The following is a 16,647-nucleotide window of genomic DNA, read 5'->3' as shown; positions in this document are numbered from 1 at the left end:
AATTACCATTAACTTCTGTTTGAGCATCAAAGTTAGGCACCGGACATGGCATACTATAATGAATTACCACAATACTGCTTTGCCACCGTTTGAAAGAAGTCAGGACTATAGATATTAGGGGTATAAATATTTCTTAGCATTTTTTCCCCTTGTATAGTTATTTTAAGTAACATGTATTGCTCCAAGTGATCTCCCACAACCTTGTGAACTTGATACACTGCTGATTTACTGATTAGCACCAAAACAGGGTGAAGTAGAGGTCGACCAAATGAGGAGCCAGCTCAAGAGGTGGTGCTTGAAAATTCTTTTATTCAAAGCACCAGGACAAGGACCCAACACGGGCCGTGTTTCAGTGGATGGAACCGCATGCCTCAGGGGTCACACCAGTATTCTGTGTGAGCTAGAACAACTGGTTGTATGGCTGGTGCAAAGGTGCTGATAGAACAGTAGTATCAGCAGGATAAAAGATGCCTGTAAAACGCAGAGTGGCCAAGCAACTACCACTTATCAATGGAAAGAGCCTAGTGGTTAGAGTGTTGGACTTTGGTCCTGGGGAATTGGGTTCGATTCCCACTGCAGGCACAGGCAGCTCCTTGTGACTCTGGGCAAGTCACTTAACCCTCCATTGCCCCAGGTACAAATAAGTACCTAAGCCGCGTTGAGCCTGCCATGAGTGGGAAAGCGCGGGGTACAAATAAAAATAAATAAAAAATTAGTGATTAGCACCACCCACCATCCCTGCCTTGTTCTTGTCTGCAGAAGCTGACTAAACCTCCCCTGCCACAGCTTCTGGTGTTTTATATCAATTAGATTCATCTTCTAAAGGCAATCTATCTGGACCCCATGTTTTCTTAATACTTATAGGACTTTATAGTGCTTGATGGGCAAGCTTTATACCTGAAACATTCTAAAATGTGTGGATAGACATACATCCCTTTTTGTTATAGTCAACAGCTATAAAACTTCTGGCTTGTGTATTTCAGGACTGTGGTTAGAAGGTGCTCCTCTCTCACAATTACACATTCAGAAGACAGAATTTTAGTTGCAGATAAGTCTGGTGATGTGTATTCCTTCTCTATGGTCGAACTGCACAAGAAGGGCGAGCTGGAACTAGGCCACCTTTCCATGTTATTGGATGTGGTATGTATACTGTTGTCTGTAGTACATCTTTATCACCCTGCTGTAAAACCTGTTTGTTTTAATGGAATACCAGGATTCTTTGTGAACCTGTCTGTTTTATTCATCTTCCTTACTGCACAGGTCCATCTGATGCTTACCACCTCAGTTGCTCATTTCCAGGCAGGGTCACACAGGCTTTCATTCAGTCACTGGTTACTTTTGTTTTGGTTCTTGCAGGCTGTGAGTCCTGATGATAAATACATAATAACATCAGACCGTGATGAAAAGATTAGAGTCAGTTTGCTCAGAGCACCATACAACATTATATCTTTCTGCCTTGGCCATCGTGAGTAAGTACTTTGTGTTCTCCCACGTTCTGTCTTTTCTCCCTACCTTAAGGAAAGTACCTTTTGTATACAATGCGACTTGCTCTTATTGCCAATTAAGTAGTGAAGACAAATCCTACAACCGATTTTGGACTTGATTAGGACAGATGAGAAGGGCAGTAATATATAAAGAGTAGAGGAGTCTAGTGTTTTCCCAATGGAACTTTATATTTTTGTTTACCCAAAGTGGTAGAAAGAATAATCTCAGCAGAGCAGATTGGGTGGACTAATTGGTAACATAGTAAATGATTGCAGATAAAGATAGGCCATCCAGTCTGTCCAGCAAGATATCCAGGGCATCTCACCAATAAAAAGCTCTTGGAGGGTGCGATCCGGGCCTGGGAGCTCTCCCACCTGCTCCCGCTCTCCTAGCACGGCATCATGTGACCCCCTTGATCCCTCTGTTAAATAGCTGGGTACAAAATGGCACCAAGGCTCTCCATTGCTCAGACACCTTGAGGGAGTAATCTTGAAATAGTAACAACCTGGTACCTTTGTAATCCAAAGTACATGTTTTCTTAAACAACTCCAAAATTCGGGCTTTCACAGCATAGTTAAGATATCGAGCTATGAGTATTCACGGCTTTGCTCCCTCCTCTCTTCTGCTCCCGATGTGACGAGTTCTTTCCACGTGCGCCGGGCCCACCTCTGCGGGTAATCCCACTGTCTCAGGGATCCAGCACTCCGCTATCTCCTTCAGGTCTGTATCTTTGAGGGCTTCTGGCAAGCCAATTATGTGGATATTATTGCGCCTCCCTCTGTTCTCTTGATCTTCGACTCACTCTGCCATTTGCTTGTGCTGTTCTTCCAAGGCCCCCAATTGGTCCTCCAATGATTGAACGCGGTCCTCCAGGGCGGGTATGCGTTCCTGAGCCTGCTGCATGTGCACTGCGTGTCCCGCCACAGAGTCCTTCAGTTCCTCTAGGGAGGTATGCAGTTTGGCCAACTTCTTATCCAGCAAACTAGACATATGCCTTGCAAAAATGCTAATATTGTCCTTGGGGGCATGGGATGCTGGGGACTCTCGTTGTTGCATCGCTATCTTGCACGCTCCACTCACCACTTGCTCTTTCGCCGACTGCGCACTCCCGGCTCACAAAACCGCCTTAGAGTCGATCACTGTTTCTTCAGCTATGCATTTATTGCCTCAATTTATCAGAATCATTCCGTGATTTGTAATGGGGAGGGATATTTCCGACGACGGGAACGGAGCCGAGCTTGTAGGCGTCCGTTCAAGTCTCTGCCATCACATGACCCCGTAAATTTTTAATTGTAATTGTACATCTGGCAGAAAAGACCCCCTAGGGTATTGAGAGCCATTTTGTTTCATCTCCTCAGCACAAGGTCCCACCATTTATGAAATACACTTTACTATTTTGGTATTTGATTAAAAATAAAATTTTCATAGAAAGCCAGTGCTTCTTGCAGAGTGCTGTTCTCCCAGATTTGAACCAGGGAGCACTTATATGACTTGTAAAGCAGAGGGAGAATTACATCAGCTGGGACAGTTAAGGGAGGACAGAGGGTTCATATTTTTTGCAGAACTGCAGAAGGAATATGGAATAAGGAGGATTTTCAATATAGATAAATTGGAAACTATATTCAGCATAGGACTAGTGGAGAACTTAAACTAGAAGAAATGTTATTGGAAAAGGTGACCAAGGGAGGTAGTGGGAGATGGCAATCTCTCATATTTATCCAGCACTGTTGTCGCAGAAAAATCACATAGAAAACTATATTGTTAGATGGGAGACAGATATGGGGACCACTTATAAAATGAAATCATGGGAGAGAGGATTTGGGAGGCTACTCAAGGTATCCATAGAAAATGGTTATAAAATCTTATGTAGATGATACTATACATGAGCAGTTATTTAAAATGTATAAAACTGGTATGTATGCTTGTTGGAGTCTGTGTGGGCTAAGGGAGATTTGTTCCATATCTGGTGATTATTCCTGGAGAGGTAAAAATCGGGAGCAATAGGAATGCAGACCAAAGTTCTTGTGGAATAGAGTCCAAGCCCATTGTAGTCTAGCAGATTTAGCATGCAAAACGTAAGCCAATGTATGCAGGGCTATCACCTCTGCCTCATAGGCCACATCGCAAAATTCGGAGGTAAGGTATACCCAATCCCGAGCACACTGTAAATGACGAGATATCACATATGCCCTGACATCACGAAGACCCACCCCCTATCCCGTCACAATAACAGAAGCCGATGGAGAAAGGCCTGTGGTTTCCGTGTTCTCCACAAAAAGATGCAATGATTTTATTCCAAAAGGCCAAGTCCTAGGGTTTAAAAACAAGAGTAGCGGGTACAGCCATTTAGGCAAAAGGACCGTCTTTAGGAGCTGGACTCTACTCCACAATGACAACAGAAGGTCTTTCCATTTAGCACACATTTTTAGTTGCAGATAATAAAGGAGAACTGGGATGTTTTAATGATGTATTGTATCTCCCACACATGAAAGGGCTCATTCAAAAGTTCAGATCTTCCGGAATCACTGTCGGTAAGGGAAAAGTGTCCAAGAAATGAAAATTTAGAAGGCTCTGGATTAGAGAGCTGTACAGGAATGGAGTCTGTGGGAGTCCTGCAGTTACCTCAGGAGTCCCCCTAGGTCCACGAGAATCCTGCAGGGATGGATTATAAACAAGACTGTTTCCGACTTTCTGTCCCCTTTGCACTTCAGATCTCATTCTGGGGCTCCAATAGCTTCTCTCGTTCTGTGCCTTCATTCAGGGGCTCCAATAGGAGACATCATAATCAAAACTCATTATGAGTTATCACAAAGTGCTGGAGGTTGGAGGAGGAAGGAAGGCAGCAACAGGGCATGGTGGTTGGTAGATTGTGTACTGGGAGATTCTACTACTTCACTTTTATTTATTGATAACCATGAAGTTTGCTCCTATTTGCGTGGGTTTTTTAAAATTATGAACTACAGAAGTGGATGGTGTGGTAAATAAAGTTGCTTAACTCTTTCAATATTAGAGCCAAAAGTGGGAGTAATTTTTTGAGGGAATGCACTGTCAAATTTCTAGTACTCGTTGCTGTACTAGATGGTGCTAGTTGAGGAATAAAGATAACAGAGGGGTCAGTGCAAGAAGCACTTTACATCACTTTCAATAAGATGATCTGAAAAAAGAATTTCTGCGTTGAGTAGTAATAGCTTCTGTTTACCCCTTTTCTTGCAGAGGTGGGAGACCCAGGTGACTTTAACTGGCAGTACGACAAAACTAGTTTATAATGTAAGCACAATACCTTGGTCTTACTGAATGTAAATTTGGTTTCATGAGTAAAAAGCAGTCTCTAAAGTCTTGCTTTTTGTTCTATTAGGATCTGTGGGGGAAAGTTGCCCTGCTCCATTTTGTCATTTTTATCTCTTAAAATTTAACAATGTGCAACTACCAACCCTAAATTTGCAGCCTCTTTTCTGTATTTTCACCTGTGTCCAATTCGTTTTACTTAAGCTAGCATATTTTTATGGGAATGGGCAGGGACGGAGGAGATTTCTGCAGGGATGGGTGGGGATCAGTTGGATTCCAGTGGGGACGGGTGAAATTTCTGTCCCCATGCACCTCTACTCTGGCTCCAAAGAATCTTGAGTATAGAGTACTGTAGAATTTTTAAACATCTTGTTAATTACATGGTTCTCAGTGACTTTGATCCCAGCCTGGTCTTTCAAAATTGGAACAAAACGAGGTCCCATCGCATTGTGAACCAGAAGGGCCAAACGAGTACCAATGTGATTCCCATAGCAAAAAAATCAGTGGTGACTATCACGGAGGCTGTTAAGGGTTCGCTGGTGAATCAAACTATTCAGGGCCGTCTGTATTTGGTGAAACTCTTTTCTGTTCTCCACTGTCAAATTACAGGCCGAGTTGGGCCTGCAGCAATAATGTTTGCCTATTTATGTGCTTCTTGCAGGAGGCTAAATATGATGATGTTTCCCCTCTGAGAATTGTTGTCCCAGGTTCCCACAAAAGCCCTAGGGTAGTGCAATAGGTCTTATTTTTCATAATATACTCCTCCCATTTCTGGGATAAAAATTTTATAAAATCAGGATCATTCTGCAAATAATGCAGCATGTGCCATAATGGATGGGGCCGGGAGCATCAAATGAACAAGCGCATGATCCGAAATGCCCACCTGAGCAATATCAATTACTTCTACTTCTGGCAGACAACAGTATATAATCTAATCTGCTCTCTGAGAGATGAGCCTGCAAAACGTGTGTAAATGCTCGCTCCCCCAGATGGAGCATCTGCCAAATGTCTAACAAATCTAGACTTGGGCAAAGTAATTTACCCCCCCCCCCCCCCAAATTGGTTAGTAGTGCCTCTGTCCCAAGCAGCAGATGTTCTGTCAAGGACTGAATCTGTTATTGCATTAAAATCTCCATCAATCACCATCCCACAGTCCAGTAAGGACAGCAACAACTGCAAGAGAGATGGGAAGAAAGATCCATCAGGGATATTTGGTGTATATAGTGAAACCAAAATGTACAGGGTCCCATATAAACAGCAATGGAGAACTATCCAGCACCCCCTCTCATCATAACAGCACTTATGCTCCTCAAAGGATATCGCCTTATTGATCAAAATAGCCATTCCGACTTAATGGGAAACAGGGGCGGTTGAGTAGAAACTATGACCCACCCACTCTTTTCTGATGCTCTGCTGCTGTCAAATGAGTCTCCTGCAGTAAGGCCACTCTAGTTCCCCAGCAGCACAAGACCGCCAAGATCTTCTTGCGCCTAATGGAGGAATTAACCCCACAGACGTTCCAGGAAACAAAACTGAGGGCCATCATCTCCAGGGGATCAGTGTGCTTCCTCCCACCAAAAAATGCATCATCTGCCATTAATAACTACCCATATGTTTAGGATTCTCGGACGTCATTAACAGAACACAGATACCCACTCCCCCCCATGCCCCCTATTTCCCACAAATCCTATAGGTCCCTGCCCGTCCCCTCCTTCCCTCTACCCCCCACCCCCCATCAATAGAAAACAGAAGAAATTAGATACAGTCCCATACTATCAAATAAATACTGCACACAGTCAAGAGGCAGTATCCACGGGACTGGCACCAGCAGAATGCTGACGCTTAGCACAAGTGTGGTGGGTAGATACCCTGCACCAGCCGTGGGGCACCACTGTCAAGGTGGACATAGAAGAAAAAGCAGATTCTGGGGCCTTCCACCGTCCTGCGTGTCTTAGGCACTCCTGCGCTTCCTCCAGTGTTAACGCGTGATGAGAAAGGACAATCCAATTGGAAAAGGCCAGTGATAGCGGATACTCTCTTATTGAAGAACGTGGGTAAGAGGTTGAAAGTCCCTGCACTTTTGTAGAGTAAGCATGAACAGGTCCTGGAAGAGCGAAACGTCCACCCCATGGAAGGAAACCGGATCTTTCCTGTGCACTGCCCGGAAAATTCTGTCCTTCAGAGTATATGATTGAAAACAGGCCACGATGTCCTGGAGCTTGTTCTTTTTAGGGGGGCCCAGTGCTCTCATTCTACCACAATGTCGTCCATCCCTGCCAGGGCAAGGGAATTAAAGTCAGTGTCACACATCAGAATTTGATAACAAATAGCCTGGATGAGCTCCATACAGTTTTCCTCCCCCGGCAGCTCAGGGAGGCCCTGAAAGTGAAGATTTGATTGTCAGGCCCTGTTTTCCAAGTCATCAAGTAGCATAGTGCTCTTCTGTAGAATCCAGGTATTCAAAGAATGCTACTATTTGAGTAATATGAGTTTCAAACATAGTGTCCACATCCTCCTTGGGGGTGCCCAAATCCTCCAGGCCATTGCGCAAGTCCTGGATCAGTTCCCTCAGCTCATCTGCGCGGGTGGCAGCTTCCACCTGCAGAGTATCTTTCAATTCCTGCAACATCTGCCACAAATCATTTATTTATTAGGATCTATTTACCGCCTTTTTGAAGGAGTTCACTCAAGGCGGTGTACAGTAAGAATAGATCAAACATGAACAATAGGCAACTACAGCAGTAAAAATATTCGAAAACAATACAATGTATGGCACAGTATACTAGCAATGTCAACACAATGTGTAATAGAACATTATAATTGGTAGTGAAGGGTAAGGCAAAGTTGTAACATAGATGGGTAAGAAAGTAGGAAGAATTAGAAAGTAAGGTGACTGATTTGAAGAAAGTTGCACATGGAGGCGTGGATAAACATGTCCCGCTGCAGTATGTGCAGCCCGAGTCACTCCTTGTGTGTGTGAGTGAGACTAACAAGTTAGTTACTTCTTAGCCTAATGGTTAGTGCAGTAGACTTTGATCCTGGGGAACTGAGTTCAATTCCTACTTCATCTCCTTGTGACTCTGGGCAAGTCACTTAACCCTCCATTGCCCCTGGTACAAAATAAGTACCTGAATATATGTAAACCGCTTTGAATGTAGTTGCAACAACCTCAGAAAGGCGGTATATCAAGTCCCATTTCCCTTTCCCTTCAATTAAAGACTTGGTTGAACAGCCACCTGCTTCCTGAAGTAGAGAGAGTCTTGTGTTAAGCGGAGCCTATCAGGCAATGCATTCCAGAGTGTGGGGGCTATTCCGGAGAAGGCTCACTTGCGGGTATCATATCGTGTAATGTCTTTTGGAGAGGGTGTAGTTAGTGAAAGTCCTTGGTAGGACCTTAGTGTCCTTGGCGGTGTGTGGAGGATCATCCTATTCTTTAGATACTCGGGGCCATTTCGTTTCAGGGCCTTGAAGATCAGACATAGAGTTTTAAATTTAGCCCTATATTGTACTGGTAGCCAATGAAGTTTTTGCAAAATGGTGTGATGTGGTCACAATTTCTTGCAACCTTCTATGAGTCTTGCTGCTGCATTCTGAATCAACTGGAGCTGGTGGCCCTTTGTAGTCAGACCATTGTATAGTGCATTGTAGTAATCCAGTCTTGATGTTACCATGGCATGCACCACTGGGATAAGATTTACCTTCTCGATGTAAGGAGAGAGGCAGCGTAGCTGTCGCAAATAGTAGAAGCAGCTCTTGATGGTTGCTTTGATTTGGGGAATCAGAGTAAGTGTTGAATCTAGCTGTATTCCAAGGTTCCTGACTTGTGATTTGAGGGGGGAGTTCATACTTCCCAAAAGGGATTTTTTTTTTTGTTACATTTGTACCCCACGCTTTCCCACTCATGGCAGGTTCAATGCGGCTTACGTGAGGCAATGGAGGGTTAAGTGACTTGCCCAGAGTCACAAGGAGCTGCCTGTGCCTGATGTCAGGTATGTATCCACTTGTGTTAGGGACCCAGAGAAGCTCTGTTGTACTTGGGTTCAGGCAAAGTTTGTTGAGTTTAGCCCATTCTTGGATTGTGTTAGACAGGTAATCAATTTATTCAAGGCTGTAGGCAAGTCAGGTTCAATGGGTATGAGTAGCTGCACATCATCCGCATAGATGTAGAACTGAGTGTCCATTGACAGAATCAACTCAGCTAGTGGCTTGAGGTAGATATTGAACAGAATAGGTGACAGTATCGATCCTTGTGGTACCCGCAGGTCAGCGTCCATGGTGGTGATGAATTGTTGCCAAACATTATGGATTGTTGCCTGTCAGATAGGATCTGAACCAGGCAAGTACTGTTACATTGATACCTGTTTCTGTCAGTCGTGCTAGCAAGGTGTCATGATCCACAGTGTCAAAAGCTGCTGAGAAATCTAGCAGTACTAACATCAAGGCAAATCCCTTGTCTCAGTTTCTGTGAAGATCATCTATCAGGGATACGAGGACGTTTCTGTTCCATAACTGGGTCTGAATCCAGATTGACATGGATCTAGCCAGTTACTCTTTTCTAGCCATTCATCAAGTTGAACACAGACTGTTCTATGAGTTTCCCTAGAAACCGGATGTTGGATACTGGCCTGTAACTTTCAAGTTTGTCCTGGTCAAGGTTGTTTTTCTTCAGCAGAGAGTGAACCACTGCCCTTTTTTAATGTTGTTGGTAGTTGCCCATTATAAAGAGAGGTGTTCATAATTTTTGTGGTGCCTTCTATGAGGCCCATACTCTCCTGCTGCACTATCTTTGATGGGCAGGGATCGAGGGGACAGGTAGTTGGTCGAAGGTCTCTTAGGATTTTGTCAAGGGTCTCCTCTGTCTTTAGGTTAAGTGTTCCATCTGACTCTGTTTGGAGGGGGCGAGTTTGTGCACCCCTGGTTGACTGGTTGGGCACTGGGTGGGATTGCCTGTAAATCCTGGTGGAGACTTTTCATTTTGTTGGCAAAGTATGCAGAAAAATCATTGCAGTTCAGTGTAGACTGGGCAGGCTGGTTCTGTTGTGGGGGTTGCAGTAGGCTGTTTACTATACTGAGCAGCTGCTTGGTTGAATTGGCAGCCTGTGCAATGCATTGAGAGAAATGCTGTTTTTTGGTTGCTGTTAAGGCTTGGCGGTACTTTGCCATGTGCTTCCTGCAGTTTAGCCTGTCTTCATCCAGGTGAGATTTGCGCCATCTCCTTTCCAGTTTTCGTCCTTTGCGTTTAAGGATCCGAAGTTCTGGAGAAAACCAAGGTGAGCATTTGTGAGTGGGGCATAAGACCTTTTTTAGTGGTGCTGTTTTCTCTAAGGTCTTGGCTAAGTGTGTATTCCAGATGTCAACTTGTTCTGACAGTGTTGTCCTTTCATCTACATATGGATAGTCCAAGGCCTCTAGGAAATTCTCAGCGGTCAGCTTTTTTTGTTGTCTCTGATCTCCTTCCAAACTCTGGGAGGTGCCATTTGTTTCAGGTGGTCACTTAGGGAGAATTTAATTAGAAAATGGTCTGACCATGATAGGGGTGTTATTTCAATACTGTTATCCCAGAATTCTGGGATATCCACCCCTTTGTAGAATACCAGGTCTAGTATGTGACCCTTTTCGTGGGTTGGAGAATTGATCACCTGTGTATATCCTAGTGCTGTCATCATGTCCAGAAAGGCAGCTGTAGTGGTATCTGGGGTTTTGATGTGTAGATTGAAGTCTCCCATGATCACCAGCCTAGGGTAATTCAGGGTCACTTGAGTAATCAGGTCGAGTAGTTCTTGCACAGATAATGTGTTGTTACGAGGTGCTCTGTAAACCATGAGCAGCCAGATTGGTTTCTCCTCTTCAAGTTGGATTAAAAGAGATTCTGATCCATGTAGCTGGGGGATGGATATTCTGTGTAGTTCGATTGTATTTAGAATCAAGACTGCTACCCCTCCACCCTGTCTTCCAGGTCTTGGTTGATGTTGGATGTTGAAATCTGTTGGGTATAGTTCAGCCAGTGGTAAACCCCCACTTTCAACTAGCCAGGTTTCACTTATTCCTAGGATGTCAAGATGCTGTTCATTTATGGCATCATGGATCACCGAGGATTTCTTTGTAGCTGATCTGGCATTCACCAGTCCTATAGTTCCCAAAGGTGGTCTGGGGGTGCTGTGGGTAGCTTTAGTGTGACAATGAGGTGATCTTTTAAGTACTATTATGTAGGTGTTTGACCTCTTGCACTTTTGCCTTCTCCTTGGTTTGTTGGGGTTATGGCTTCCTCTCCCACACACCACTGGGATGCTTGCATAACACATTTTTGTGTCAGAAGCTAGTTAGGTAAAATGTCACTGGGTGGCACTGCAATCCACTCTTTGGAGTACACCCTGTAGATCAGCAGTCTTCCTAGTTGGCAATGCAGGGTTTAGGCTTTAATAGCTGGAAGAACAGACCTTTTTAAAGTTGTAAATTCAGACCAGTCCTGTGAGATCAAAGTCTTCCATCAACTAGAGAAACAAATGGCTGCACTTACCACTTCTATGTGAAATTCTTGGAGACAGTGCATAGGTTTCCTTTAGTTTTAAGAAATCTAAAAGATTCTAGAGGTAGATTATATAGTTAAAATAAATTTTTAACTCATGGATTGCAGGTATGAACTTTAGAGTTTCTGGTTCTGATATCCTTGGATGGTCCAATTGATGCAGGTTGCTGTAGGCTTTTTCTTTATTGTCCCAGAGGAAGGATAGATGTAAATAAGGATCCAGCTCCAATCTCAGAGCATGAGGAAAGTTATTTAGGGGAGATAAAATTTCCTTTCTCCAGCCAAAAGTAAATGGAAGAAGTTCCGAGTAAAGTTGAGGACTGGTGCCTCAACAGAGATTGAGCAGAAGTCAGTAAAAGTTTGGGTTGTAAATATGCAGAAAATAAGCAGAAAATGTAGTTATTTAATCTAAGTTGCAGAGCCTGATGTGAACCCAGCCGGTCCAGCCAGTCCTTATGCTTGTTTGGTAAGTTGGGTGAGTGACTCTTCTGAGACTTGATGCACTCCATCTGTCTTAGCAGGGAATGAGTCTCCATCTTCCAGCAGGGGTGCATATGGATTAAAGCAATGGTGCAGGAAAGAGGTCCGAAAACAATGGGGATGTGCTAATTACTCAGTAAAATCCAGGGGACACGATTGGAGCTTCAGGGTAATGCCACCATCACTCTGATGGCATCCTAGGTGATGTAAATTATAAAATCTAAATTTATTTCCGATGAATTGAGAGACTTTGTCTCGTATATGCATGTGGTGTTGGCATATCCAATACATTGTATTTGTAGATAGGATGTATGTATTACTACAGGAATGTTCTGTGGTTTATAGTAGTACATAGCTGTGGATACAGAGCTTGCTGCGCTGGCCTTATTTGTCTATGGAATAACTTTGCTGCAGATTCAATTGCACAATGGTAATCATGGTCTCTTTCTGTAGGTTTGTCAGTAGAATTCTTGTGCTGCCTACTGCTGGAAATGTGCTGTTATCAAGCTCAGGGGTCAGTATTCTTTTTGTTATGGTGTTCTAAGTAAGTAAGCTGAACTAACCAATTACTATCTATTTCAAATTGAGCTATTTCATTATATCAAAGAAGTTAAATGAAGACTGCAGTCAAAAGTATTTTGTTTTTTGTTTAATTACGATGAGGAGATAGTTGAAAAAGCACTTCACTTCAGCCTGTACCCATTTGTGGTAGGATAAGTTCATGAAAACCAAATGTTGACCAGTAATGACAACTTCCCTCAGTGGCAACTCCTGGGTTTGAGCCCTGCTGGAAGAATTGCTTTCATAGTGTCTCCCTGGAGGAGCCCTCCAAAACCTAAGAACTGATCTATAATTTCATCGGTCATACCTACAGAGAGATTTTGACTTTTGGATATTCATCCTGTCTCCTTTTAAACATGTCCATAGATGAAGTATGTCCACTGCTTTACTATGCAAAAAGCAAAAGACAGAGAGGGTCCAAAAGTACACAAAGTCAAGCAATGCAGAAACAAAGCACAAAAGGGCCCCAGAACTGGAACAATGATGCAATCTTTATTGGACTGGACCCATCATTGTCCCAGTTCTGGGGCCCTTTTGTGCTTTGTTTCTGCACTGCTTTACTACTGCATAATTGAATTTCCTTTCTCTAGAGATAATGCAACTTGTATTTCCTGGATATGTGGAGCTGTACTGTTTAGTCTGTTTGCTCAGTTGTAATAGATTTTTCTTTGGGGAGAGCATTCCAAAAATTGACTACCCTTCCTATGAAAAAATATTTCTAGATGTTGCCTTTGATGTTCCCTGTAGTTTCATATTATGCCCTCTACTTATAGGGCTTCTCCTAATTTGGAACTGGCTTGCTTGTTAATAATTCCTTTCAAGTATTTAAAAGTCTGTAGTATATTCCCTCTGTCTTTACTGTCATCTAGTGTATACATATTTAGGACCACCAGTAATCCTCTCATGTCTTCTAAGGAGAACCTGTTAATTTTTTCAAGAATTAAGGGACAGATGCAAAATACTATCTTTGGACTTCCAGACATCAAAACTTTATGGTTTATCTTATTTTGGTAAGCCAGGAGAGTCTTGGAAGTGTGGCAAAACTTATTTATCCATCTTTCTTTGCCTGTTTAATGTGCAGGACTCAACATTGAGGCTATGGAAGTATGAAGAGGGAAGAGAAATGCAGTGCTATGACCTGACCAGCTGCAGTCCCTCTACAGGAGAAAGCCTAGAGAAGGTACATTTTCTGAGTATCTATGAAGGATGGAGAAGCAGCATATATAAGCATCACCATACTGATACAGATGGGAAGGTCATCAGGCAGTGGCGTAGCCAGACTGCCAATTTTGGGTGGGCCTGAACCCAAAGTGGGTGGGCACAAAATTTTCTCTCTACCCCCCCTCCCCCAGCAAAATGTAGTCACACTCAGATACATTTGTCACACAGGGTAAAGTGCTGCTTTTCAGTGCATCAGATTTCAGACAATTTATTTAATAGCCTAACATCCTTTTCAGTGAGCTTTCAGAGGCCAAAACCTCCTGCCTCAGGTCAGTATAATGCTGTTACGGTATCCTCTCCTGACCTAAGGAAGGAAGTATTGGTCTCTGAAACTTTATTAACACCATATTACTTTATCCTAAATTAAAAATACAATTATTTTCTTTACCTTTGTTGTATGGCCATTTACTTTTTCTCATTGTGTTGCTCCCAGTCTCTAGATTCTGCTTTTCTTCGTTTTCGCTTAACTCTTCTGCCACGGTTTCCTGGCCATTTGTCATTTTTCTCTCCTTTTTCTTTGCTTTCTTCAATATTTTTCTGCCTCTCTCTGTCCAGATTTAATTCATTCTTACTATCCATTCTTTAATTTCCTTCATCTACTTATGGCTTTTCATCTTTTTCTCACCCTTGTTCTCCCCATGCCCCTTCCTGTTATTCTCCAGTCTTTCACTACTCTCCTTTTCCATCCAGCAGCTCTCTTCTTTCTCTCCCCATCCTTCCAGTAGTCTCCCCTCTTTCTTTCTGCATCCTTCCATCCAGTGTCACCTCTTTCTCCCTACCCTTCCAGCGTCTTCCCTCTTTCTCTCCCCATCCTTCCACCCATCTACCCTCTCTCCTGATCCTTCCATCTGTCTCTCTCTCCCTCCTTCTAACCAGTGTCTATCTCTCTACCCTTTTCTGTTCAGTGTCCCTTCTCTCTCCACATCCTTCCAGTCTCACCCCTTTCTCTCTGCATCCTTTCATCCATCTCCCCTCTTTCTCTCCCCATCCTTCCATCCAGTGTCTCTCTTCCTATCCGTTTTCCCTCTTTCTCTGCCATACTTCCATCCGTTTTCCCTCTTTCTCTGCCATCCTTCCATCCATTTTCCCTCTTTCTCTGTCATCCTTCCATCCATTTTCCCTCTTTCTCTGCCATCCTTCCATCCATTTTCCCTCTTTCTCTGTCATCCTTCCATCCATTTTCCCTCTTTCTCTGCCATCCTTCCATCCGTTTTCCCTCTTTCTCTGCCATCTTTCCATCCCTTTCCCTCTTTCTCTGCCATCCTCCCGTCTGTTTTCCCTCTTTCTCCCCAGTCCCCATCCTGCCATCCGATTCAGGCCCACCCGATTCAGGCCCGCCAGCCCCAGCTACAAAAAGAAGAAGCGCTCAGCTGATTGAGTTGAGCGCCGCCACCAACGCTAAAGACGAGAAAATGTTAAAAAAAAAAAGCGCGGCACCGCAGGCAGCCTCGAAGCATTGGCTGCTGGCTCTGCAGGCTCCTCCCGTCTCTTACGTCACTGCCCCTGCTTCGCTCCAGGGGCAGTGACGTAAGAGACGGGAGGAGCCTGCAGAGCCAGCAGCCAATGCTTCGAGGCTGCCTACGGTGCCGCGCTTTTTTTTTTTTTACATTTTTTCTCGTTAACGTTGGCGGCGGCGCTCAGCTCAGTCAGCTGAGCGCTTCTTCTTTTTGTAGCGCCGGCCCTGCTGCTCAACAGGAAAAGCAGCGGTGGCCGGCAATGGGAGCAATGGGAGTGGGCGGGCCAGAGCTGAAATTGGGTGGGCCTGGGCCCACCCAGGCCCACCCGTAGCTACGCCCCTGTCATCAGGCCTTTCATCATTTTGGTCACGCTTCTCTGTACTTTTTTTTTATTCTGCTATATCTTGAGCTGTAGTAACCAGAAATTCACATAATATTTGAGGTTCGGTTGCACCACGGAGTGGTGTAAAAGCATTATAATAATTTTTGTTTTGTTCTCCATCCCTTTCCAAATAATTCCTAACAATCTGTGTGCATTTTTAGTCGCTGCTGCACACTGAGCAGAGGGTTTCAGTCATCAACGATAACATTTAAATCCTTTTCCTGGGCAGTGACTCCAAATGTGGAACCTTGCATCATATGGCTATAGTTTGGTTTCTCTTCCCTATGTATATCAATCACTTAGCAGTTGCTCACGTTAAATGTCATCTGCCATTTGGATGCCCAGTCTCGTATGGTCCTCTTTCAATTTTTCACAATCCTCTTGTGATTTTTAACTGCTCTGAATAACTTTATGACATTGGCAAATTTGATCACCTCACTCATTATTCCTATTTCCAGATCATTTATACATTTGTTAAAAAGCAGCAATCCTAGCACAGATCTCTGGGGAACCCCACTATTTACCCTTCTCCATTGAGAATATTGACCAGTTAATCGTACTTTTTGTTGTCTATTGTTTAACAAGTTCTTAATCCACAATAGGAACTGGCTCACCTTTATCCTCATGTCTATTCACCCCTTCAAAGAAATATAGCAGATTGATGATGAGGCAAGATTTTCTTTGGCTGAATCCTTGTTGACTTTGTCCCATTAATCTATGCCTATGTATACATATTCAGTAATTTTGTTAGTTATAGTAGTGTCTACCATTTTGCCTCGTGCCAACATCAGGCTCACTGATCTATAATTTCCGCGGTCAGCTCTGGAAACTTTTTATAAAATTAGGGGGCCTTTTACTAAAGGTGCACTAGCATTTTTAGCTTGCACTAAACGCTAAGACACCCATGGGTGTCTCAGCATTTAGCACCAGCTGAGTTTTAGTGCACCTTAGCAAAAGACCCCCCCCCCCCCCCCCTTAGTGTTAGATTGGCCACCCTCCAATCTTCTGGTATTGTGCTTAATTGTAAATATAAATTAGAAATAGATGTGCAATTTCATTTTATAGTTCTAGCAGCACTCTGGGATGCATACCATTTGGTCCAGGTGATTTGCTACTCTTTAGTTTGTCAAATTGTCTCATTACGCTTTCGAGGTTTACAGAGATTTGTTTGTTCGTCTGACTTATCACCATTAAATACCATTTCTGGCACATGCATCGCCCTCACATCTTCCCTAGTAAAGACTGAAACA

At 43.6% G+C, this 16,647-nt stretch overlaps 1 protein-coding gene across 3 annotated transcripts in view; it reads left to right on the top strand.

The window, feature by feature from the left end:
- The window catches only part of WDR4 (WD repeat domain 4), a 126,904-nt gene that overhangs the window by 52,491 nt on the left and 57,766 nt on the right, over positions 1-16,647 (top strand). For all 3 annotated transcript variants that reach the window (XM_030203787.1, XM_030203788.1, XM_030203786.1), the window contains 4 exons: positions 984-1,140; positions 1,357-1,469; positions 12,230-12,290; positions 13,419-13,517. In XM_030203787.1, the coding sequence (XP_030059647.1) occupies positions 984-1,140; positions 1,357-1,469; positions 12,230-12,290; positions 13,419-13,517 (430 nt within the window). The remainder of the gene's footprint in view (positions 1-983; positions 1,141-1,356; positions 1,470-12,229; positions 12,291-13,418; positions 13,518-16,647) is intronic.

Source organism: Microcaecilia unicolor, chromosome 5, assembly GCF_901765095.1.
Source record: "Microcaecilia unicolor chromosome 5, aMicUni1.1, whole genome shotgun sequence".
Classification (NCBI taxonomy): Eukaryota; Metazoa; Chordata; class Amphibia; order Gymnophiona; family Siphonopidae; genus Microcaecilia; species Microcaecilia unicolor.
Note: the sequence above shows the minus strand (reverse complement) of the source record. Positions and strands in the feature narration are given on the sequence as shown.